This window comes from Rhinatrema bivittatum, chromosome 6 (assembly GCF_901001135.1).
Source record: "Rhinatrema bivittatum chromosome 6, aRhiBiv1.1, whole genome shotgun sequence".
NCBI lineage: Eukaryota > Metazoa > Chordata > Amphibia > Gymnophiona > Rhinatrematidae > Rhinatrema > Rhinatrema bivittatum.
In genome coordinates, this window is record NC_042620.1 from 204503842 (window position 1) to 204527784 (window position 23943).

General features: G+C 42.5%; 1 protein-coding gene across 9 annotated transcripts in view; it reads right to left on the reverse strand.

The window, feature by feature from the left end:
• Nucleotides 1-3153: 3153 nt before the first annotated feature.
• Nucleotides 3154-23943, reverse strand: part of MLPH (melanophilin) — a 329932-nt gene continuing 309142 nt past the window's right edge. For all 9 annotated transcript variants that reach the window (XM_029606456.1, XM_029606455.1, XM_029606454.1 and 6 more), the window contains 5 exons: nt 23214-23306; nt 22864-22962; nt 15715-15772; nt 4840-4937; nt 3154-4095 (listed from right to left, as the gene is read on the reverse strand). In XM_029606456.1, coding sequence (XP_029462316.1) covers nt 4072-4095; nt 4840-4937; nt 15715-15772; nt 22864-22962; nt 23214-23306 — 372 coding nt within the window. In that variant the 3' untranslated portion in view covers nt 3154-4071. The remainder of the gene's footprint in view (nt 4096-4839; nt 4938-15714; nt 15773-22863; nt 22963-23213; nt 23307-23943) is intronic.

Below are 23943 nucleotides of genomic sequence, written 5' to 3' on the forward strand. Positions count from 1 at the left end.
TGATGCCCACAGCCTATGTCCTGATCCCTTTGGAGTGGAGATCCGGTTGGGAATCTCCCAAAACTTGATGATGCAACCCCAGTTGACCTCTCTGGGAGAGAAGCCAGATGTTCCAGTTCGGCTTACAGTCCTCTATCTCTTTCTACAAGTGTGTAGAAGGGTGAGGGAAAAAAAACCCTCCACACAAACAAAAAAAGGGGAAAAATCCAAACGTCTCTATCCAAAATATCTCAAACTGGGTAGTGCTGTCACTGGTTTTGCTTCTTCTAGGGAATAGAGGGTTTGCTCACAGGTCTCCAGCCCCTACTCTCAGGATTGGGGGAGGGGTTGCCCCTCTCTAAAGCGCAGGGTGTTCCCCAGAATAAGAAAATCTAATCCAAAAGATGAACCAAACTCTACAAAAATCTCTCTCTTAAAAAGGGAAGGCAGACCCTCTCAGATAGGGAGTGTACTGATGAGGAATCTTCTGTAACACAAGAAAAACACCGAGGTGGGTTTGTCAGCCCAACTCAGCAGGTAGAAAGTAAAAATAGCTCCTCAAAACCTAACTCAAAATGACCACGCACTCTCTTGCTCTAACTCTGCCTTATGCCCCTGGGATATCCAATCACAGTCAGCTCAGTGGAGAGACTGAAAGAGAATGGAAAATCCCAAAGCTGTTTACTAGTCCTGACGGTAAGGGACCTAGGGCCATCTGGTGGTGAACCAAAGGGCTGGCCACAATTAGGATGAATGGGGAGGAACTGTCTCTACTTTCTAGTGTACCCATTAGACAGCATTACCTCACTGAGGTAAAAACACTTCAATATACAGTATGATAGTGTACATATAATTTACATACTACATAGCTCTTATCTTCCTCTTGTTCTTTACTTATGAGTGATTTTGAAAGAAAAAAGGCTGGTGTTCCTAATTCAGGATGTCTTGCTGATTGCCCTCATCCTCTATTACATCACTATCATTTCCACAACAGACTATGATACACAAGCAGAATTGAATTCAAAGATGGATAAGAGGCAATAATAGATGAAAATGGACAAGGATTCAGTTTTCAAGCGGATGTTAATGGCAATAAATAATAAGGGAAAGAAGAAGTAACAAAGGATTTCCATTTAAATTAGCACGTCCCCAAACTTTTCCTTTCAGAATCCACTTGGCAACTACAACAAAATCATAGGCCACCCCCAGAACACTGAAAATCAAACAGTGTTTTCCATACTATTAATACTGTGAATGTAGACATTTAAGTTTAATTGTAATTCTGCTCTGTAGTTTTGAGTTTCATGGTTGAGTGATGATCGTGCTCCTCCATCTTGTGAGCCACTACATCCAGCATTAGTTTGGGAGCCACTCATTTGAACTGCATTGCTTTTATAATCATGCTCAGCAGTTAAAATAAGATTGTAATGATTAACAATTAACCACTTACTTAGAGGGCAATTTTCAAAGCCATTTCTGTGGGTGAAACAGGGTTTTGCCCACTGAAATGGATTGTTTGAAAACTGCCCACCTTCAATGTGGATAAAATTACTTGCACTATTCTGCATGTGTAGTTTCACCCACATTGCCAGGAGGCCTGTGTAGGGGGAATCCCACCCTTACATATGAAGCCTGTTCTATTCTAGCTGTTCACAACAGTTTGGGTGAGTTTATTGTTTAATGTTGCTATCTCACTCATTATATGTTGTAATTATGTTGAATGATCACTGGATGTTCTTAGTGTTATGAATGAGGGGTTGTGTCTTGGTCCCTTTAAGAGTTTGGGGTTAAGTGATCGGTGTAAGATGGTTTAGTGGGAGGTATAAAAGTGGGAGGATTTGGTAGGAGTGTGCCCCTTTTTTCCTAACCTTTTCCCAGACTGTAAGTGGTGAAAAGAGACCTTCAGGATGTAGTGGCCTTGAGTAATCGGCCTGGGGGCTGATGGGCCTGAAGATCACCCCAGAATGGCCCTGCAGGGAGGAGGCCTGAGGCTGTGGAAAGAAGAAGACTGTTCTCCCCAGAGGAAAAGTTCCAGGAGTTAATGGTGAAGAAGACGGCAGTTTCTCCTCTTGAGGAAAATGGCCAGGAGGAAGGAGAAAGGGGATGTCCTGAGTTAAGAAGAACCCCCAGAAGTAACCAGGGCATATAGAATATTGATGATACCTGCAAGTGTCTGGCGTCAAGGAGAGAAGCAGTTGGAGTGGATTGAAGAAGTACTGGTGAGTAGATTCTAAGGGGGTGAACCTCATGCCCTACAGGCGTTCGAGACTGGGATTAAACTTGAATAGAAATCTAGAAGTGTTGTACCTGTCCCTTGTGGGTTGGGATGGACTAAGATAGGAGAAAAAAAAAGAGTACCTACAAGTATGTCTATGGAGACAACTGTATTTTTGGAATGTAATCTTTATATTCCTGTACAGTGTTGGGAGTGTGGATTTTGTAGATCTAATTGATGTACAAGTGAAGCCTGAGTGACTGTTATACTCATTCTGTGGAATACCATTATGATATACGTTTGGAAAGATTTACTTTGGCTGTTCGTATCCCATGAATTCTGGGTATTCAGAATTTATATGACTACCAAATCCTATTCCTGTATATAATGGCTGGATTTAAACAAGAAATAAAATTAAGAGTTGTATTTATCTAGAAGTGGTGCGACTCCGCTTGATGCTTTGTTACTGCTAACACTAAGTGATAGATAATGACTAGAGTTCATAGAGGGGAGGATGGTGTGTTTTCTCTCTGATCAGTCCAGAGATTTATCAAGCCATCCCCCTGCTGTCTCCAGCCAGGTCCACTTCACCATCTCCAAGACCCATCAATTGGAAACCACTAAATAAATTTGTGAGATGAACCCTTCTCTCATCAGGGAAAACTCTCCCATCACTTTATGTACCTTAAGCTGGGTTTACTGTGTTTAGGCTGAAGAAGAGAAATTACAGTCTCACTGGTGTCACACAGCAAGCCTGCTTAGACTGTTCTATCAAATCAACAAATAATATCACCTCATACTCTGGAATTTGTTGCCAGAGGATGTGGTTAGTGCAGTTAGTGTAGCTGGGTTCAAAAAAGGTTTGGATAAGTTCTTGGAGGAGAAGTCCATTAACTGCTAATAATCAAGTTTACTTAGGGAATAGCCATTGCTATTAATTGCATCAGTAGCATGGGATCTTCTTAGTGTTTGGGTACTTGACAGGTTCTTGTGGCCTGGTTTGGCTTCTGTTGGAAACAGGATGCTGGGCTTAATGGACCCTTGGTCTGACCCAGCATGGCAAGTTCTTATGTTCTTATGTACTGAGTAAGTGAGAGTGATTTATGGTAAGGGGTTGATTGGAGGGTTTCAGAATATGAATCTTATTGTGTCTTTGATACAAATAACTATGTTTAGACATCTTATTGATTAGAGATGCATTATTATGATATATATTCCAGGTTTTGTAAGGCAATATGATTTACGTGAATTTGATAACTATCGATGAAATAAAAGTTGCTGTTACAGTATTTAACATTTAGTGTGGGGTAACCATTTATGTTGCAAGAGGTACTGTTCTAAGCGAGGTGAAATTATTGGAAGAAGAGAAATAGCAAGCACAGATGACCTTTTCAATCTACATGCATTATTTTTTAAGGGAAAGCATATCCACAGATCAAGTAGGTGCAAATTTCTGTGGGTTTAATTATTGCTCACGGGGTTTGTCCCAATGGGGGAGTTTTGATTATTTTCCCTTTAATATTTCTTCTCTGCCAGCCTGTTAAATAATTCCTTGTCCAGATATTCTGTTTAACTCTTCCCAAGAGAGGCACTGGGAAAAGGATGGGGTACATTTGCATACATTCTGAACATTAATTCGGGCATTTGTTTGGAGAGCATTTGGGAAGCAATGGGTAGGCTGTGTTGAAGCTGAAGAGTACTGTTAGCTATGACCAAGCCACTGTTACTTAATTGCTCAAGGTGTATGTGAAGATAGTGGTGGGAAGAATTGCTGGGCAATGGCATCATCAGGAAGAAGGAAACGTCCGAGGAATGCAGGAAGTTGAAAATATTGAAGTGCCAGAAGTCCTCTTCATCCTCTTTATCAACTCTCGTGTTCATCGATGGCTCATCACAGGTTTCTGCAAAAGACTAAACTTTATGAAATGCAAGCTGATGGAAACAGAAAAGTTTTCGATGAAGAGAGAGCAGTGACACTACAAACCCCCTTTCTTTGTTTTCTTGTTTACTTTTCAAGCAATACTAGCAACTTTCTGGGGTTTTTTTTATCTCCTCCAACTCACCTTTATAGTGAAACTCTATCTTGTTTTCTCAGTACTTCCTGCCTTCTGCAGGAAGGCAGCCCCTTACTAGTTTCTACCCCTTTAGTTAAAGTGGTGCAAAATGAAAGCGTAATACAGAATTTGTATTTTTAATAATACAATGCGGCATTGCAGTTAGATCAGAGAGCTACAGCGGTCTACCTCCGAGGTCAATGTGGGAGAAATTTTGAAGACTACCTGCATAGATGCAAAATCTGCAGGTACTTTTAAGGGGTAGAGAATTTTTAAATAGGAATTTATCTGGACAAATGACTTGAAAATGGCCATCAAGGATATCAGGGTGCATGAGTGACCTCTGATTTGCTGCGCTGTGGGCCAGAAAGTGCTGGAAGTGCCAATCTTGTGACTTGCTGCCCTAGGAGTGGTGAGGAGGGAAAACCACAGGGAATAGAGCCAATCAGATGAATATTGAGCTAAAGTTAGGCATCCTGGTTTGAATTTGAATACTTTACTCTTGAAACAAGTAAGGGTTAAATGTAAACTGGAAAAAGTAAATTCTGGCATTAAGTAATTTTAATACATCTCTCCATCAGAAATATTTACCGCAAAGATGCGATCGGCTTTCCTGTTCTTTCCATTGGGATTCCTTTGGGTCAGTGATCCTCGGTACAGAGCATTTCGATCAAAGGTATCTTGACCATCTTCAAAACAACGAGGATTTTACTTTAATATTGGTGTTACTGTCATGTTATTCATGTAAAACAGACCAAATTAATCTACAGACATGTGTCAGGCAATTTTCAGTCATCTACACAGGTAAATTTGTCTGAAAGCTTCCCTCCTCTAACTGGCTAATAGTACGCATGGTCTTCTAGTGTGCATACCATGTACCTTTAGGCCCGGGAGAGGAAAACAGTGCATGTACATGGGATTTTCAGAAATGTGTGGTTTATCCCATCCCCTCTACCTTAGTCTTGGCTGCTCACATGAATTGCAAATGCAAAGTACGTGAGCATTTTTAGCAAGCATACTGCAAGCTAGCAATAAAAAATGCCCGCAGACTCTGCAATCATGCGAGTTATTTGAAAATTGATTAAAAATAAGACTACCAGATAACTTCAGGTTATCATGGACATACACAGTGCTGGTTTTGATGCATTGCATTTATGGACTATGTAGTTCTGATTTCTCAAAGAGCAAGGCTACATGTCTAACGGTAGAATGGGATAAAACAAGGACTGGGTCAGCATATCCTTGATGACCTGGAGTAATCTTGTTGTTCTTTCCAATACAATTTTCTTATAGAAAGCAATTGTAAGCAATTCTAAAATACAGCATACTGAACAAACTAAAATACTCTCATCCAAATAAAAACAGACACAAATGACTTTTTTCTATATAGTTCCAATTCTTTTCCTTCTCCACGGTATGGTTGCAAAATTATATTATATTTTGAAATTAATAAGACTGCATCACCAAACCCTGGAGCTATAGAGGAAGTAAAACAACAATTCTGGCATGCATCATTTTCCGAATTCATGAAAAGCCAATGCAGGAGAGGGAAAGTGGTGAATAACATGCTATTCACTGCTAAGTTTCAGTTTGTTCCGTTACAATAGAATTTAATGTTTATGCACTCATCTGAAATTTCAAGGACTACGTAGAAATGCTGATTTCTTTTTCGCCTTAAGAGACCCAAAGGTTCCTTACCAGGCGACCTTATGTACCCTCCAGAGGCCCATATGATAAGAAGGGTGAGTAGAAGGAGAAGATGTTTTGGGCACTCACAATAGGTGGTGCCTTGAGAAATTATTAGAAGCTCAGAATGTTCTGGGGCTCTTTGAGGTTGGATTCAGGGTTCCAGGATGGAGCCACGGGTTTTTCAAGGACTAAGTTCCTAGAATGGCCCGTGAGGGGGTTTCTTGACTGCATTCCTGCAGACAGAGTGTAGGAGGCTTCTTGATCTGCTGAGGATTTGTCTTTTTAAGTGATTTGTCTTTTTAAGTGATTTGAGGAAGCTGAAGGGATAGAACTGATATATGTGCGCCCACTGTCTGAAAACTGTGGAAGGTCTGCAATCAAGTGGGAGAGTGCAACAAGAATTTCTCCAGTTGGTGTTTGGACAAAGAGGAAAAAGGTAGAAGAGGTAGGACAGAAAGAGTAAGCATCTTGTTCAGAGTGTTACACCCTGTACATCTCAGGAGAGGAGATTCAGGTACAATGGGGAGGTCTGTATTCAGAAGCATTTAGATGACCAACTCAGAAGTTATCTGGCTAAGGGGGTTATTTTCCAAAGCGATCGCACGCGAAAAGGGACTTTTCGCATGAGATCACTAAAAAGGGGCGACATCAAGACTGGAACAGGAGTCGTCGGGGCAGCACTGGGGCGGACGCTGCGAAGACAGCGTGGACGGCGAAAAGGTAAGGAGCCTTTTTCCTGCCTATTTCGTGCCCAATAGCACCACCTTTTATGATGGCGCTATTGGGTGCGAAAGCCCGCCCCCTGCCCCCCATTAGCGCGCGATTCAGGGAGCCCTGCGACATAGGAAAATCTAGTCCTAAATGAATATTTGGACACTTAGCCACCTAAAATACTGCTGGCTAATAAGTTAGCTGGCTATAATTTAGCCAGCTATGAGGGTCATTTATCAAAATGCATTAGGTGTTATTGCATATGCAAATTTAAAATTAGCAGCCAACTAGGAGGAGTAAATGAAAATCAGGGCTGGTTAACATAATGCACGCTATTGCGGGATTTAACTACACCTTTTTTCTCTGTTTTATGCCTGCAATAGCTGTGCATTATGGGATTTATCGCAAATCCTGGTTAGGTCGAGAGACCCTCTGTGGAGGCGACTTGTATTTGAACTTTTTATACTACGTAAGAGGGGGCATTATGAACTTGGGATGAGGTTTTTGGGATGGGATGGGGTGCGTTCTGGGGGGGCAATTTTACATGCACAGTCATACGTACGAATAGAACAATTACCACCAGTGAAGATTTAATGTGATTTGGAGTGATGAAAGGTAAAAGAAAAGTAGATTTGTACCATGCTCACTCTACCTAGCTGCAATCAAGGTAGGTAGAGAGTAAAGGGTACAAATCTACTCTACTCTTCTTTTAATGTGATTTGGAGGGATGAAAGGTAAATCTTCACTGATGGCAACTGTTCTGTTCATACCTATGACTGTGCATGTAAAATTACCCCCAAGAGCCCACCCAATCCCACAAACCTCACCCTGAGTTATTAGTGGTCCCTCTTACGGTGGCATAAATAGTTAACTTTTTGGTGAGCCTCCACAGAGGCTCTCTCTTTTTCTCACCAGCAGCCCTAACCACCAATTGCAATAAAATCCTGTTCAGTCAGTAACACTGCAGACAATGGATTTCTCAGCTTGCAATGTGAAAATAACAGGTGCAACAAATTTAACTCACATTACAAAAAAATACCTATGTGATGCAATACCAGGAAAATTAGCCTAACCATGCCCCCCCTTTTTTTTTATCGCAGGTGCTATTTTTGCTATATATATATATATATATATATAAATGATGACTCTAGGCCTAAATTAGGGGCATTCTAGGGGCGTAACTGGGAAGAGTTGAGTTAGCCGGGTAAGTTATCCAGCTAACTCCGATATTCAAAGTTAGCCGACTAGCAGGGTCATGCATGAAAGTGCATTATGGTGTTTTCACATGCGATAATGCATTATCGCATGCGAAAAACACTGTACTGCACAGTGTGAATGCTAATTTTTGGGGTGGGTGGGAATTAGGGGCCATATCACATGGTTTTAACACTGAAAATAGCTCCACCTTTTTCCGTAGCATTAAGCTGTGTGAAATAGCCATAATGCAATTCATGATAAATTTTTGGAATTGCATTTTGGCCATTTCTGGGAAGGGAGAGAAAAAGAGAGCAAGTGAGCCTCTGGGGAGGGCCTCACTGTGTGCACCTATTTATATCTCTACTAGCAGTACCCGGCCACGCGTTGCAGTGGCAGAGTCAGGTTCTTTACCCTCCCTCCCCCTTCCCCTTGCTCATTTACCTCAGTCACTCATCCTCCTCCCCCTTGGTCACTCACCCCCCCTTCCCTCCCCTGTCCCCACTCCAACTCTCTCCCCTCACACTCACCTCTCCCCTCATTCTCTCTCCCCTGACACTCACCTCCCCCCTCATTCTCCCTCCCCTCACTGTCACCTCCCCCTGCCTACTGCCTACCCTGCAAATCAGAAAACCTTTGTCTTTCTATTTCTGTGGGAACCCCACCCCCCCCCCCCCAACCCCCCCCCCCCAATCCCAACCCTTTAAATCAAATAACCCCCCCACCCTCCAGCCCCCTCCCAAGACCTGGGAAATTAAAATTGTTGGTGCTACATGTGGTCTGTCCCTGGGCGTCTGTGCGCGTTATGTAGCCAAATAGGGGAGTGCCTAACCACATTTGTACTTCCAAATTTGTTTTGTGGTCTGGGGAGGGCTATTTTGGTGTGTTCCCGAGATCGTACAAGTTTAGTGTATGTATTTGTGTGTGAACCTCCCCCTTCCCCCAAAAAACAACCCTATGAGAAAAGTTCTCTTAAACTAACCACCCCACACTCTCTCCTGCCCCCCTCCCCCAGCCCCGCGAAAAACAGTAGCCCACCCCCCTGCCCCCCCCCCCCCCAGAGTTGCTGAATGAATGAAACCTGGCCCCCCTCGTGACCCCTCCCCAAGATGTTCGCAATAAATTCATTATCACCCCCCACCCTGCAGACCCCCCAAGACCTGATAAAAATGTCAGTCGGTGGAGCGGGCGTTCAGGAGCGGTCCAGGAGTGATGTATTGGCGTTGGTCCGTCGGCTGCGAGCACTGAAACGGGTTCCGACGGTCCTTTGCCCTTACTATGTCAGTGGGGTGGAGCAATTGCAGCGGTAGGTCCTCTGACATAGTAAGGGCAAAGGTCCGCCGGCTGCCAGTCCTGAAAATGGCGCTTAGGGGCCCTCGCCCTTACTATGTCACATGGGCTACTGCCGCCATTGGTGTCCCCGAGTGGCATAGTAAGGGAAAGGGCCATCGGCTCCATGTTGATTGCTGGCAGCCAATGGCCGTAGTGCAGGAGATGTGTCCCGGACCGGTCCTGGCCCCCCGCTGGAGCCTCCTGGACTTCTGTCAGGTTTTGTGTGTGTTGTGAGAGCCTGGGAAGTAAATAAATTTGGCATGTGTGTGGGGGGTGTGAGGAAGGTGGTTTTGTGTGTGTTGGGAGGCTGTGGGAAGTAAATCAATTTGGCATGTGTGGGGGGTGTGTGAGGAGGGTGGTGGGTGTATTTTATCTGTAAAGGAAATAGTTATCTTCTGGCGAAAAAAGTGCGCGAATGTGATAAAATGGAAGTGAAACGTGGACCTGGACTGGCGAAATGATTAGTGTAGCGTGTATTAGTGTAAGGTGCAACAGATGGCGCTTACGTCCAGCAGATGTCGCTGTTTTCTGGAAAAAATGTTTAAACCTATTTTACCTGTCACAGGTGTGACATATGTGTAATGTAAGTACAGAAGAACCTTCCTGTATGCGAAATGAAGGTTGTGTCCAAATTTGAAAGCAATTGGTTCAGTCGTTTCTGAGATTAGAGATTTTGTCCAAACTATTTAACATTTTTATTTATATAGATAGGAGGGCCACCTGATAGGTCGAGGAGAGGTGTTAGTAGTGGTATAGGGTTTAGGGACCAGTTTTGCATGTAGAGTGAGACGTACAAACAACATAGTACACCTTGGTGAAGATTTGACGTCATTTGGAGTGAGGAAAGTCTCAAAAAGATGAATTTTTGTACCATGTTCTCTCACCCTAGCTTGATGGTACCCTGTTATAGAGTCCATCAAGCTAGGGTGAGAGAACATAGTAGAAATTTCATCTTTTTGAGATTTTCCTCACTCCAAATGATGCCAAATTTTCACCAAGGTGTAGTGTGCTGTTCGTACGTCTCACGTTACATGCGAAACTGGCCCCTAAACCCTATACCACCCCTAACACCTCACCTTGACCTATGAGGTGGCCCTCTTGTAGAGATATAAATACTTAATTAGTATGAGCACATTGTAGATAGTCTTTCTCTCTCTCTTCCCTCCCCCCCCCCAATATAGGGATTATTGCAGGGTGCACAATATATGCATTATTGATGAATCTAGGCCTAACTTAGCCAAAGACCTGTCCTAAAGTTAGGCATCTAACTTTAAATTAGCTAGCTACATTCAATAGTGCAGCTGCACTGTTGAGTATACCTCCAGTTAGGTTCACTAAAGCTTTTTTTTTCTCATTTTGTGTCTATGGGAAAACAGCTTAGTGAATCAGGCCTTTAGCCGGCTAAGTTTATTCAGTTATCTTTGCTATCGGGACATTTACTAAATACGGACCTCTGGGAGTTCAAGAAGTAAAAAAATAAATCTATGAAGTAACCTAAAGAGGCATTTAGAGTCAAGGGAGTGCTTTGAAGTGTTCAGGTGACTTTGTAAATTTGCTTTATGGAAAGAAAGCTGTGAGACACACTTTATTTCACTGTTTAAATAAATATGTAAAGGATTTGAAACATGCAAGATATTAAAAGTGAATTTCATGCTCATGAGTCACACTAGAGCACAGCTTAGCCAAGGGGGATTGGCATAGGTGAAAGACATTGGTTTCTCCTTGGTTTTTGAAGTTAGGCTTGACTCTGTTTTCTCAATCTTTATAGTTAAGATCCAATAAAAATACTGGATTTGAATTGTACTGCTGACCCTATGTGTTCAGTGTTTTTTCAAAGGGAAGATATTAGGCATCGTTATTCTATAGCTGCATCATTATGGTGCTGTGTAGTTGATGGATAAGTATGGATATGGGGAATGTTTTGGGCAAGCTATCATCACTAGTCTCTTGAACAGTGGTCAGGAAGATACCAGGATTATTTTTACATATTGATTAATGATGAGGCTTTTATGGAAATATTAAGACAAACAATGTAGGGAAGGAGGATAAGGTTGATTTAAAATCTTTTTGCAACCCTATCAGAAAAATGATGTCCATCTAAACCCATCCTCTGGGGATCCAAGTACATAACAGGAGAGAAAGAGATTTGCCTGCCATTCTCCACTGTTTTGAAATTAGGAAACCAGCAGTTTTTTAAGGTTCATAAATGGCTTTCATTTCTCTTGAAAGCTCATAAGTAGCATTAACAGAGATAAGAAAGAAAGGGGAAATCATTTTTAATAAAAGTAGTATGCTCTAATAGACTTTCATTGACAGCTGACAGGTGATAAACAGCAAAATTATTCCTCCTTCCCACTGATAAATCCCACAGCGACTGCTGCAAACATCCCAACTCCTCCGCTGCCTTCTGTAGTGCTTTAGCTTTTGACTTACAGTGGGTATACAGTAAGGTACAGATATTAGGGTTGCCAATTAGACAGAATTTGTCCTGCCTGGCTGTTTTTAATTAAGGAAGAACAGTAGAACCTTATGTCAAGGGACCTTCAAATTTGCCTTTACTTGTGGAGTTGCCCTTAACTGTTATGGCCACAGTGGTCTCAACAGACCCTGCCCCTGCTGGTGACATTAGTGTAGGAAGATGTAACCCCTTTTTTGGGAGTGGATCTTCCCTTGGGGCACACATCTAATTTATACTCTTCTGGGCTGCTCCGGCTAGCACTCCTCCCAGGTTCTGAGCTCTGTCCCAGAGGTGGATTCTTTTTATGGGGTCTCGACTATGGCCCAGACATTGGTGTGTGATGGTAGTTGTGGCAGCTCCTGGAGGGAGTTGCTGTAAACAAAACAAGCAGGACCAGGCACTGGGTGTTAAACAATAGTTTTACTAATTAGTTATAGGCAAATAAAAGTCCAGTTTTACATGAATGTGCATTTACAGATATTTCCTTGTACAGTTAGGGTGTTTCTTTCTGGGTAGGTGTCCATTTCTTCAGCAAACTGGTAGAGCTTCCCATGGTGATGGTAATTGTGCACTAAAAGCTCTCCCAGCAGCCTATCTGGGATTCCTATGTCAGGGGTCCCCTTACAGAATAGCAAAAGCTGTCCTACCTCAATCTCCAGCTACTTTACAATCACCCAGCCCAGTATCTTGGTTCCTTGGTTGGAGATCGGGATGGGGTCTCCAGGTCCTTCTAATTGTTCTGAAAAGGTGACTCCTCAGGTTGAAAAGTCTGTGATTCAGGAACCTGCTGATCCAGCCAAGCTCCCAATGAGGAGGTTGACTTAAAACCTCCTCACAAACAAAAAGAGATAATATTTTCTTAGTCAAAAATCTTCCCAGAATGGTGTTCTGCTGTTAGCGGTGCTTGTCACATTCATGGGGTAAATGGGCTCACTGGTCTTCAGCCCCTGTCCTCCGAGGATGACCTTTTCCAGAGGGGTAGAGTTGAAACACAGTCCCTTCCAAAAATAGTATTCTTCTAGCCTTCAAACGTCTCATATAGCCAAGCCTGCCACAGGTGCTTGCTTTATTCAGGGAGTGAATGTGCTCATTGGTCTACAGTGCTGGTGGGAAATCCTGCAGGGGTTCCAGCAAAAAGAGGCCCTAACAGTAATTAAACTCCTAGAGACCCTCTGGCAGCGTGTGCACAGAGGAGACTCCCTCAAAAAAGCAAAAACCTGATGAGGCAGAGAGGCAAAAAACATACATCTTTACTGCTTGGGGTCTGCAGTGAGACCTGAAACTAGTCACACTTAAATCAACAAAATGGCTGGTTATAAAGCAAAGATCAATCAATCTCGGCTCTCCTAGGGGGGAGGAGAGCGAGAAGGGATGGATTGCTCACAAGGTGTCAACTCTACAGGAAAGAAACTAAGGGCTTTTAGTGACAGACTGGGGGGTCTTGCCACATAGGAATGTTTTAACGATGTGTGACACTACCCAATGGCAGGGGTCACTGGATTAATAAAACTCCTGCACCCATGTAATGCAGTAGGGATTTTGGAGCTGGAGAAGTCAATCTGTCCACCACATTCTAAGGATGCCATCTCCCCATGGAGTGATGCTAATGGGGGTCTTTCCTTTCACAGGGAAAGTATCTGGAGTGGGACTTTATCACAAGTGAGAAGAGTCTGGAGAAAATAAGAATCCCTATGCAGTGAAAGACTGTAATACCCAAGAGAAGGGCACCAAGCACTTCCAAGAAGGAAAGGGGGTCCTGGGGTTTGCAACAGAAAGAACCCCAAAAGATCTGAAGAGAAGAGGTTACCAGAAAGCAGATATGTTGGACATTCTTCATCTGTCTTGAGAGATGTTTGGAGAAGTGTTTACTGAGAAGGGATTTGGTCTTTGTTGGGAGTTTTGAAAAAGGAAGAACTGCCCAGCTGAGGGAAGAGACCTAAAGACTTCCTGGTTGGAAAAATAGCCAGAAGCTTACCAGAGTGGAAACCAGCTACTGTGAGGCAAGAGAAGAGCTGCCTCCAAAGCAAACACTCAGGAGGGACCACAGGGAGAAGGATTCCTATCCCAAGAGCTGAACTGTTGAGGAAGGCAGTTGTTGCCTCTAAAGTGACTTAGATTTATTTTTTATGCTGTTTTCAGATGTTTGTTGCTGCTGGGTGCACTAGCAATTCGTATATCCTTATTTTGGATTTTGTTTTGACCTGCCATCTATTCTATTACAGAACTTTTAGTTTTGCAGTCTGCTTAGTGTTTTGTGTGCTTGAACTGGAATGATGAGCAAAAGAGCCCCAGCAAGGGGCTCTTTTGCTCATCATTCCCCATGTGTGCAGGAACCCTGGGCAGTCTCGGGGCCCACTTTAGGCCATGAACCTCTCCATGATCCCCTATGCCCAGGACTGAATTAGATAAGGGCAACACTTAAAATTAGCAACATCCAGCAATCCTTCGACTTCCTGCCTGTCTACCCCTCCACATGCTCTCTTCAATGTTCCTATGCTTTTGCCCCCATTTCCTCTCTTCCTCCCTCCAACCTCTCCCTCACCAGCCATTGCACCCTTCTCAGATCATATCTCCAAAAATGGGAGAAGCTGCTGGGACCAGACCGGGGCCAATGACAGGGTGTGGGTAGACAATGAATGAGTCAGCACAGGCCCTTGTAAGCTGGCATGTTCTTATAGGTTCCCTCTTGACACGCAGGCTTCCTGTTAGAGCAGGGGTGGGCAAGTCCGGTCCTCTAGGGCTTGCGCGCGCCGCCGAGCCTATGCAAAAAAGGCTCGGCGTGCGCGGGGGGGGGGGGGGGGGGGGTTTAAATGGTTACGCGGGTAACCCTTTTAAAATCTTCCCCAATATTTAAGGGGCAATCATATAATCGATGAATACAGAGGCGATGTGATATTTTCAGTTTTATTCTCCATTCCTTTTTGGATCATTCCTAACCTTCTTGTTTGCAGCCGCACACTGAGCTGAAGATTTCAACATATTGTTCACGAGTATTCTGAGGTTGATTTCCATTGCAGTGCTGGACATAGGCACAAACTTCCTAAGAAAAAGTTCAGGGCCTCAGATTATGAGTGACCTCTAAATACAAAAAATTATGAAATTTGAAGTTTTACATTTTTTACTAATGCTTGGGGGCCTCTTAAACTTGACACAGCTGGGGTCTTCAGGATGACTTTCCAAGTTCTCCTCCCCTGTTGATTGTAACTTTGACTTATTCCCACCTATGGTTATCTTCGTTCAATTGAATTGTTACTCCAGTTATACCCCTTGTTAAATGTAAACCGATCCGATATGGTTATTTACTATGAAGGTCGGTATATAAAACTGTTAAATAAATAAATAAATAAATAAATAAATAAATGACTTAATCCAGTCCTGCCTCTGGCCCTACCTCTGGATAGTTCAATCCTCCTACAAAGTCCCTGAAGTTCCATAGCAGAAATAGAACAGGAACACTCACCCCTTCTATACAGTCGCTAATATTTTATGGCACTGACTATCAGCAAACTTTCTGCATTGAATAAGCAACCATCCTAAATACAACTTGAAATAGGTTCATTTTCATTTGAGCACCTGAGGTGAAATTTTCACATAAAATTTTAGCAGAAGATGGCATGAAAGTGCTTGTAAAAAAAAAAGACAAAATTAAAAATCAAGCAGTGCTGAGTTTTGAATTTTTTAGAGAATAAACTGTTTCCCACAATGATGGTATAGGTGTGGTTCTTACATGTCTTGCAGTGAATAAAATGGGCACATTGTTCAATTTTAAAGATTACTACTACTGTTACTGTCACTACTACTACTACTAATCGCTATTAGAAGTTAAATCACAAACTTAGCTTTAACAATTTGTAAGCTGGGTTTCCAGTGAGCAACATTTCTTTTTTAACTGCTCACATCAAAAGTTTAATTCCAGACAAACCAGGACTTCAAAGCCACTTTAGAATACTATGTAGATGCTCATAAGTATCCCACAAACCACCTTTTAAGAAAAAAGCCTAGAAAAAAATGCTAAATCAGCAAAGCATAGCAAATAAATGATAACTCAGAAACTTAGCTTACAGACATTTTTTTTTTTTTACCTGGAATGTCATTGGAAATGTTAAATTTTCTTCTCAAGGCCTGCTCCATAAACAGAACCTAAAAGAAGATCATGAATTATTAGCCAAAATCAAATACTCTCAATTACAATTAAAAAAATATTTGTTATGACCAGTACAGCCATAGGTTTGAGTAGCTCAATAAATCGTACAAACTGTAAAAAATAAATGTGGGAGATAAAACAGCAATTTTCAGTAAGTGAAGATGATTCTTACAATTTGTATGCACTGTTATTTTATTTACAAGAAAATTGATATGATTACTTTCGGGCCGATACAGTACAGTGCGCTCCGACGGATCGCACTGTTAACCTGCCATTGGACGCACATTTTCGATGCGCACTGTTAACCTGCCATTGGACGCACATTTTCGATGCGCTAGAGTTACACCTTATTCAGTAAGGGGCTGATAACACGCGTCCAACCCCCCGAACCTAATAGCGCCCGCAACATGCAAATGCATGGTGATGGCCCTATTAGGTATTCCCGCGCGATTCAGAAAACAAAATGTGCAGCCAAGCCGCACATTTTGCTTTCAGAAATTAGCGCCTACTCAAAGGTAGGCGCTAATTTCTTCGGGCACCGGGAAAGTGCACAGAAAAGCAGTAAAAACTGCTTTTCTGTGCACCCTCCGACTTAATATCATGGCAATATTAAGTCGGAGGTCTCGAAAGTTTCCAAAAGTAAAATAAATAAATAAATAAATAAATTTGAAGTCGGCCCGCGGCTGTTGGGTTGAAAACCGGATGCTCAATTTTGCCGGCATCCAGTTTCCAAGCCCGTGCTTGTCAGCGGGCTCGAGAACCAACGCCGACAAAATTGAGCGTCGGCTGTCAAACCTGCTGACAGCCGCCGCTCCAGTCCAAAAGGAGGCGCTAGGGACGCGCTAGTGTCCCTAGCGCCTCCTTTTGCCTGTTTTTACCGCCGGGCCTCATTTGAATAGAGAATCGCGTTCATCCGCTCTCCCGCGGACTTTACTGTATCGGCCCATAAGTAACTTGTAGTATAACCAATGCTAAGTTAAGGGACTTGCTCAAGGTCACATGCTAGGTTCCAGAGATTTGATTAAAACCTGGATCTCTAGGATTCAGAATGTTGTGCTCTGATCACTGCACTACTGGGACAATCTGGAACGTAATTCTAATTTAAATGTTTTCATCTGAAATTTTTGTCAAGGATGCCACAGATCAGGGGATGTCAACCCAGCCCTTGGGACACATCCAGCCAGTCATGTTTTCAGGATGACCCTAATTAATATGAATGACACAAATTTTTATACATCAGAGGGAGTGCATGCAAATCTCTCTCATCCATATTCATTGTGGGTTTTCTGAAAATCAGACTTGCTGAGTGTATCTGGAAGACTGGGTTGAGAACCCCTGCCACAGATCATTGATTAGTTTTGAAAACATTGAAATTTTAATGGCTTATTCTTTTCATGATTCTTGTTTTAAATCCAGCTTGACTTTTTTTTTTTTTACAGATAGTTTAGGAGATGAGTTTTGAATTGATTGCTAGGCTGTAGCACTTCCTAGTATTTGATTGCTGTGCAACTGCCATGTGCAGCAGAATATTCTGGAAAGGAGTTATTTACCCCATTAAAGGTACAGTTCTCCCCTATATGCTTTAAAAGTTATAATCTCCTTAATATGAATAGTAAAGCAAGCTATGTAGAGTGAAGGAAAACTGTCAGTACAGGTTTTCCTTTCTAGTCCTGTCCCCCTTTCTTTAGGATATTGAATATTAAAAAAATGTTGTATTTATGCATTTTAGAAAATTTCAAGAAACACTTGATGAGGGGGTTTAAGGAATATGGTTTTATTTGAGAGTTTTGGGAATTGGGTAGGGAGGATGAACTGGGGAGGGTTGGGTAGGATTTAAGGATAGTTGGGCAGAATGTTGTTTTAAATGATGCTTTGCACCTGAAACATTAATATGACAGATGTCTGAAGACAAAAATGGCAGTTGTATGTAAATAAAAATATATTTTTTTAGTTATAGTCTGCCTTATGTGACTGGTCGGACACTTCAAACAGATTATAATTAGGTACCATGCGAGCAAAGACTCACTTCATTTTATATTGTGTGTGCAAGTACTCAGGTATCATTTAAAATATCGCAGCCACATGTGCAGTCTTTACACACATATGTTACATGCTGGCACAGGTGAGCATGGGGGGTGGGGGGGAGAGAGACAGACAGACAGACAGACAAACAGACTCTGATAGAGAGACAATCTGACACTCTAAATATCTTCCACTGTAAGAGGGGCACTTTAAACTCATGGTGGGTTTTTTGGGGGGCAGGGTAATAAGGGTCTACAGACCCTTGCATCCTAGGCAGACCAATATAACACTGCCCCCCCAAAACCCACCCTGAGTTGAAAGTGCTCCTCTTTCTGTGGGAGATATATAGAGTGTCATATTGTGTATGTCTCTCTCTCTCCCTCTCCCCCTCCCCCCTCCCCCAGGGTTCAGAACCCCTCTGGCTCAAAATCTCCAGACTTGCGCCTCATCAGGACCAGCAGTAAAATTAGGCAGGGAAGGTGGCACACATTGCCATGATCAGCCTTTGCAAAATTCGGGGTTATGTGCGTAAGTCTTGGCCCTACTCTGGAACGCCCATGCCCCCGCCCCGTTTCTGCCTCCTTATTCTTGACGCCCACACAGGTATGTATGTGCGTACTTCCAGGCTTCTTAAAATTAATGTTGCTCGTGCACGGCCCACATATGCATGGCCATTTTTGCATAAGCAACGCTTTTAAAATCTACTTGTAAGCATTTTCCCCATAGACATAAAATGGGAGAAAAGTATTAGTAAATAGACCCCTAAGTTTGTACCTGAAGTAATGGAGGGTAAAATGACTTTCCCAAGAAGTATCAGAGAGATTTGAACTCTGATTCACAGCCTACGGCTATAACCATTAGGTTACTTCTACACATGCCACATTTCACTTGACATAATACAGAACTGGTCTGTAAAGGGAGTGAGGTAAACATTTTGTGTGGCACCTGTAACCCCTCTCCAAAATGGTTGACAAAAACAAAGCTGGTTTCTGTAACACATGGCCACTCACAGGCTGCTGCTCCATGGTCGATGTCCTGTACCTCTTGGTCCTGGGCCCAGTGCAGTGTCCTGCAATCTGCTGGGGTCGCTGGGCATAGCTCCCTCCATGGTATCCAGCTGCTTTGAGTAGGCCTGCAGTAATTCAACAGTTTTATAGATCCAACGTCCCCAGATCCTGGTGGCATGGGCTGTCATCACCACTGATGCAAAATAAAGGGAAGCCCAGTCCTCTGAGCTAGCACCTGAGCAGCAGGTTCTCTTTCCTTATTCCTAAGCTAATAGTTGTTTCAGTTGCTGTTTCCTGGTTTTGATCGCGCCTGACCATGACTCAGCTTCTGCTTGCAACCTGCCCTGACTCTTGCCTGACCTCTGCCTTGGCACAAACTCTGCCTGCCTCGACCTTGCTTGCTCGACCACGTTGACACCTCATGATCTGGTACGTTTCCTTGGCCTGTCAGTAAGGGTGCATTCCCAAGTTCTTGACAGCTTGCTCAGTTTATGGATCCCACTGATGTTCCCCTGCCAGACTATCTGCGGGATCTCTCAAGGATGGTCCAACAATAGCAAAAGAACCAAGTTCACATTTTTGGAGCTCTGCAAAACCTGGCCTTGCAGCTAAATAAATTGCAGTCATCCATAGCAGTGCCAAAATTACCCCCACCTTCACAGCTGTTGGTTACTGCCACCACCTCATCTCAGTCTGCCTCTTCTCTTTGCCTGCCATTTCCATCCTGTTATGATGGTGACCCCAAGGCCTGCAAGGCTTCATCAACCAGTGCCTGATCCATTTCAAACCCCAGTCAGCCAACTTCATGTCTGAGTGGGTGAAAGTGGCCTTTATAATATCCCTGCTGTCCTTATGGGAAAGAGATGACCCCAATCTTTGTGATTTCCAACTGTTTCTGACCCCTTCAGGAAGCTCTTTGATGAGCCACCTGAACGTCATCTTCAGTCTCTCAATTACTCTGCCTGAGACAGGGCTCCATGACTGGTGGGCAGTATGTGGTACAATTCTGCACCTTGATATCGAAAATTTTCTGGAACAAGAATCACAGATAGCCATATTCTGGCAGAGTCTTTTGGACAGGGTCAAGGACAAACTGACCGGTTGTGATATTTCTGTGTGTGAAAATAGATCTCTCACTTTCAACAGAGATCTCAAGAACGGGAGATCTCTAGGTGTGGGACCCTCCTGGCACTCAGCTTTCAAAGGCCTATGATGTCTCCTGTCTGAACCCTGCCTTTGCCTGTTTCCACGCAGAAGCACATGCAACTAGGAAGAGCCAAGTTATTGGAGGAGAAGTGCCAGCGAAGGTTGCACAACCTTTGCTTATACTGCACAGGCAAAGGACATTACGCTTCCTTGTGTCTGGAGAAAGTGAGAAACTCCAATGCCTAGGGATGATGAGAGAGATAACCTAGGCACTACTTGCCTTCCTCTCCCCACAGCAAATTATTCTACTGGTCTAGTTGGAATTTGGAAGTGAGAATTTCTCCTGAGAGGAATTTCTTTATTCCACAAATTCATCAACTATGCCCTGCTAGAAAAGCAGTGCAATTAAAAAACACCACCTGCATTTTTTCAGTCTATGGAGCCATTTACTACACCACTGACTCTATGACATTAAGAGTGGGCCTCCTGCATGAAGAACACATTTCATGTTTTGTGCTTTGGATAACTGTTAACTCCATACTGTTTTGTCTACTGGGGTTGCAGCGTCACCTTCCAGTCATGAACTGGCAAAATACAGATATCCTCTCCTGTGGTAATCATTGTTTCCAGAACTATCTGTGTCCAGTGTATCCTCTTATGCAACTCTGTTCATTGGACCGACCAGCTCTTCCAGGCCTGCCCATGCCCTACAAATCCTTTGCAGATGTTTTCCATAAGAAAAAGCCTAAGGTCATTTTACCTTATCGTCCATACAACTGCACCATAGCAGGGATGGTTGATGCCTTGGCCTCCTCTCAGAGGCTGGATCGAGGAATAGCACTTTATCATCGGCACTTAGGGTCATATTCATCTCTATCTGGGGAAGCACTCCAAATTCAACTCTGGCATCAGCAATATATGAGGATTGTGTGCCAAAGCTTCAGCCCATAAATTGAATAATGGAGGCCGGCGGGGAACTAAGGGATCTGCTATGTAAATCCATGCATTCATCTTTTGCTGCACAATCATCTGAAAGAAGAAAATTTCTACCACAGGTAAATAGGAACAAAAAAAATGTCAAAGCCAACAGTGCTCAGGAAAAAGGGGATTTTAGGAAAAGCACCATCTTGGACTCCTTCAAGCTATTGAATTTGTATTACTCTTATAACTGGAACAAGAAATGAGAGATAAAAATAGACACAAAATTGTATGATATGTGTAGTGCTCTTTTAGCTTGTTGTTTGCGTCTGTCACAAAAGAACAGCCAGGACCCTAAGGATTAGTGGTACTGAGACCCCAACATGACCACCAAAGATTTAATGATGTTAAGACTCCTGCAGACAGATATAACAACTGTTTTATATGTCACTGCATCATGTGACTTCCCTATGCTTCAGAACACATGATTCTAAGAGCCAATGAGCAGAAGCGCAGGATTTTTCAATTGAGCCTGGATTTTTTGTAAGAGGACAGTTGGAAAGCGAGTGAAGAGCAGGTGTGCTGGCTCTGACTCAGCTCAAATAAGTCTTCTGATCTCTGCAGGAATTTTCATAGTGAGCCTCCTACTTCGGTTGGGCAGCTGAGCTGTATTTTTGGACAGAAGAGCTGGGTTCCTGAAGTGAAGATGAGAATGCTATCCATTCCAATAGAGTGTAGTAGTAGAGTGAGCGAGAGTACTTTACTGAGAGACACAGAAAAATAGACTTTGGGTACTAGGATCTGTGCTGATTTCTGAGCTGCTATTTCACTATTGTGGCATTCACTGACATTTTATTTATTTATTTTGCCAAATTTATTTCTTGCATTCTCCCAAGGATTGAGGCGGGTTACAAGTTAAAACATCCATAAAACTGGAACAAATAATAACAATCGATTGACACTACAATCATGCAAAGCATAAAAGGTGAACAAAAATAAAACTAATCTGAATATTCACCTTAAAACATTACCTGTGAACCTAGGGATTTAGAAGTAAATCTAAGTTATATGTTGTTTCAAAGTTAACTTTTGATTCCCCGGTCTCATCACCAGAACGATATTGTTTTACTCAATACTCATGCCAGTTGAACCAGTGTTGTGCTTCAATATTGTCTGTCACCCTCAGAAGGTCAAAAGCATATCATGTAGCTGCTAACTTCTGTGTGTTAAGGAACTTTTAGCATTGCAGCACATACCCGTAGAGGCCTGGGGGGGGGAATTGCATTTGCTTGTACATGTATATTACTGGGCCCAGTGAATAGGATAATGATATACCCTTGAGGGATATAGTGAGCTCAATGATAATATTTAAAGGTATACTAGGCCTCAGAAATAGTAAAAGAAAACAAAGAGGTAGGCGATCTATGATCTGCTACTGACTGTGGAGTGTTGAAGCCCCTGAGGCAGCGGTTTTTGAACCGCGAAACTCGGCCTGAGTCGTGCGATTTTTGAACACGTCTCTGCTTAATAAACATTTGGGAAAAGATCAGGCATCTATTGTTTGTGTTTATCCTCAGAAATAGTAAATACAAACATTTACAATATTCATGGTTAATTATTTTAAGGGCAGAATGTTACTGTACACCTGTTCATATTGATTATGGATGTTTGCACTTGTATATGTGCTTAACATTTTATACACAACTTCTTAATGCAATCCTAGTTCCAGCAAAGATAAAAGCAGTGCTGATTTACTTCCGTGTGTTTGGTGGTTTACAGGGACAGTTCTCCTCAGAAGTCTATTCACAATCCATCATTGCACAGGCCACACCCCTGGTTGGGGCTACATATGCACAAACAACGATCACACACGAAAGTGACAGGTCCCTATCCTACATTAATAGAAATGGACAAATTATACAATATACAGGAACAGAGATGCATACCACTGCAGTACCAAGGCAACCACTGCAATGTACAGTAATCACACTCACTTTGGTGACTTCATTTGATGATAAAGTCTTATTCATAACTTCTGGCGTTTGGTCATCCTGGAAGGGTTCCATATTCCTGGAGGTGGAGGGAGCAGGTGTCTTGAAAGACAGAAGTCAGAAAAATTAACAACGGCCTTTGAATCCAATGGCAGACAGACAAACCTGAGTACTGCTGTAACTGGAAGAAATTTCTGTTTGGAGCAATAGTGAACACTGATGCGTGCAATGTGAAGCCCCCTGTGAATTTCCATATGAAAAAATAGAGGACACTGAACATTGCGAGGTCTTGTGCTTTTTCTTTAGAAGACTTTTAATAAGCAATATTCCTCTTTTGTTCTTATGTATTTTACCTTTAGGGGTGATTTCTTTCTTGTTTTTTCTGCTGGTGTAACTGTGAGCCCGGCAGCACTCAAAGCTGCAATGCGAGACTTTATATATGAAACCTAGGAAAAGAACAACATTTTCAAAGCGCTAACATATCAATCATATAATCATCAAGCAGAGACTGAAGAAGTTTGAATTTGTCTCTTAATTACCCTTAACAGAGAACCATATGCTTTCTAAATTGTGTTGTATTTCAAAATTATACATAATCAAAGGTTTTTGAACATTTCCTCATCTTATGGGGGAGAAACCATGTGGGACTTTGAGAAAATATCTTATAGAAATTCTGCGCATTCCTTCAGATAAAGTGCCTGTACTTAATAAGGTTTATTTTTTTTGCCATTCTGATCAGCTACCAGGCAGGATGTGGTTGCTCAACCCTCAACAGATTTTGAGAATTTATCAGCTATGCTGGAATCTTCATCTTATGAGATTATTGAAAGGTCAATGTTGTTGGTTTCTTTTATTTCTGAAGTGATGGTAGCTATGTAATGAAAAGTTATTTCAAACACTTGAATGTCTTTTTTTTTGGTCAAATAGAGTTTTTCCTGATCTGGAAAGGGTAACTCAGGAAAGAAGGAAAAGCTGCTTCCTGGCACTTTGTCAAGAAGTTAGAGCTCTGGGAGCCTCCTTCCTACTGACTGCTATATATCTTCTAATCTAATGCATGATTTTTTGCCATGAAAAGTTTGACCA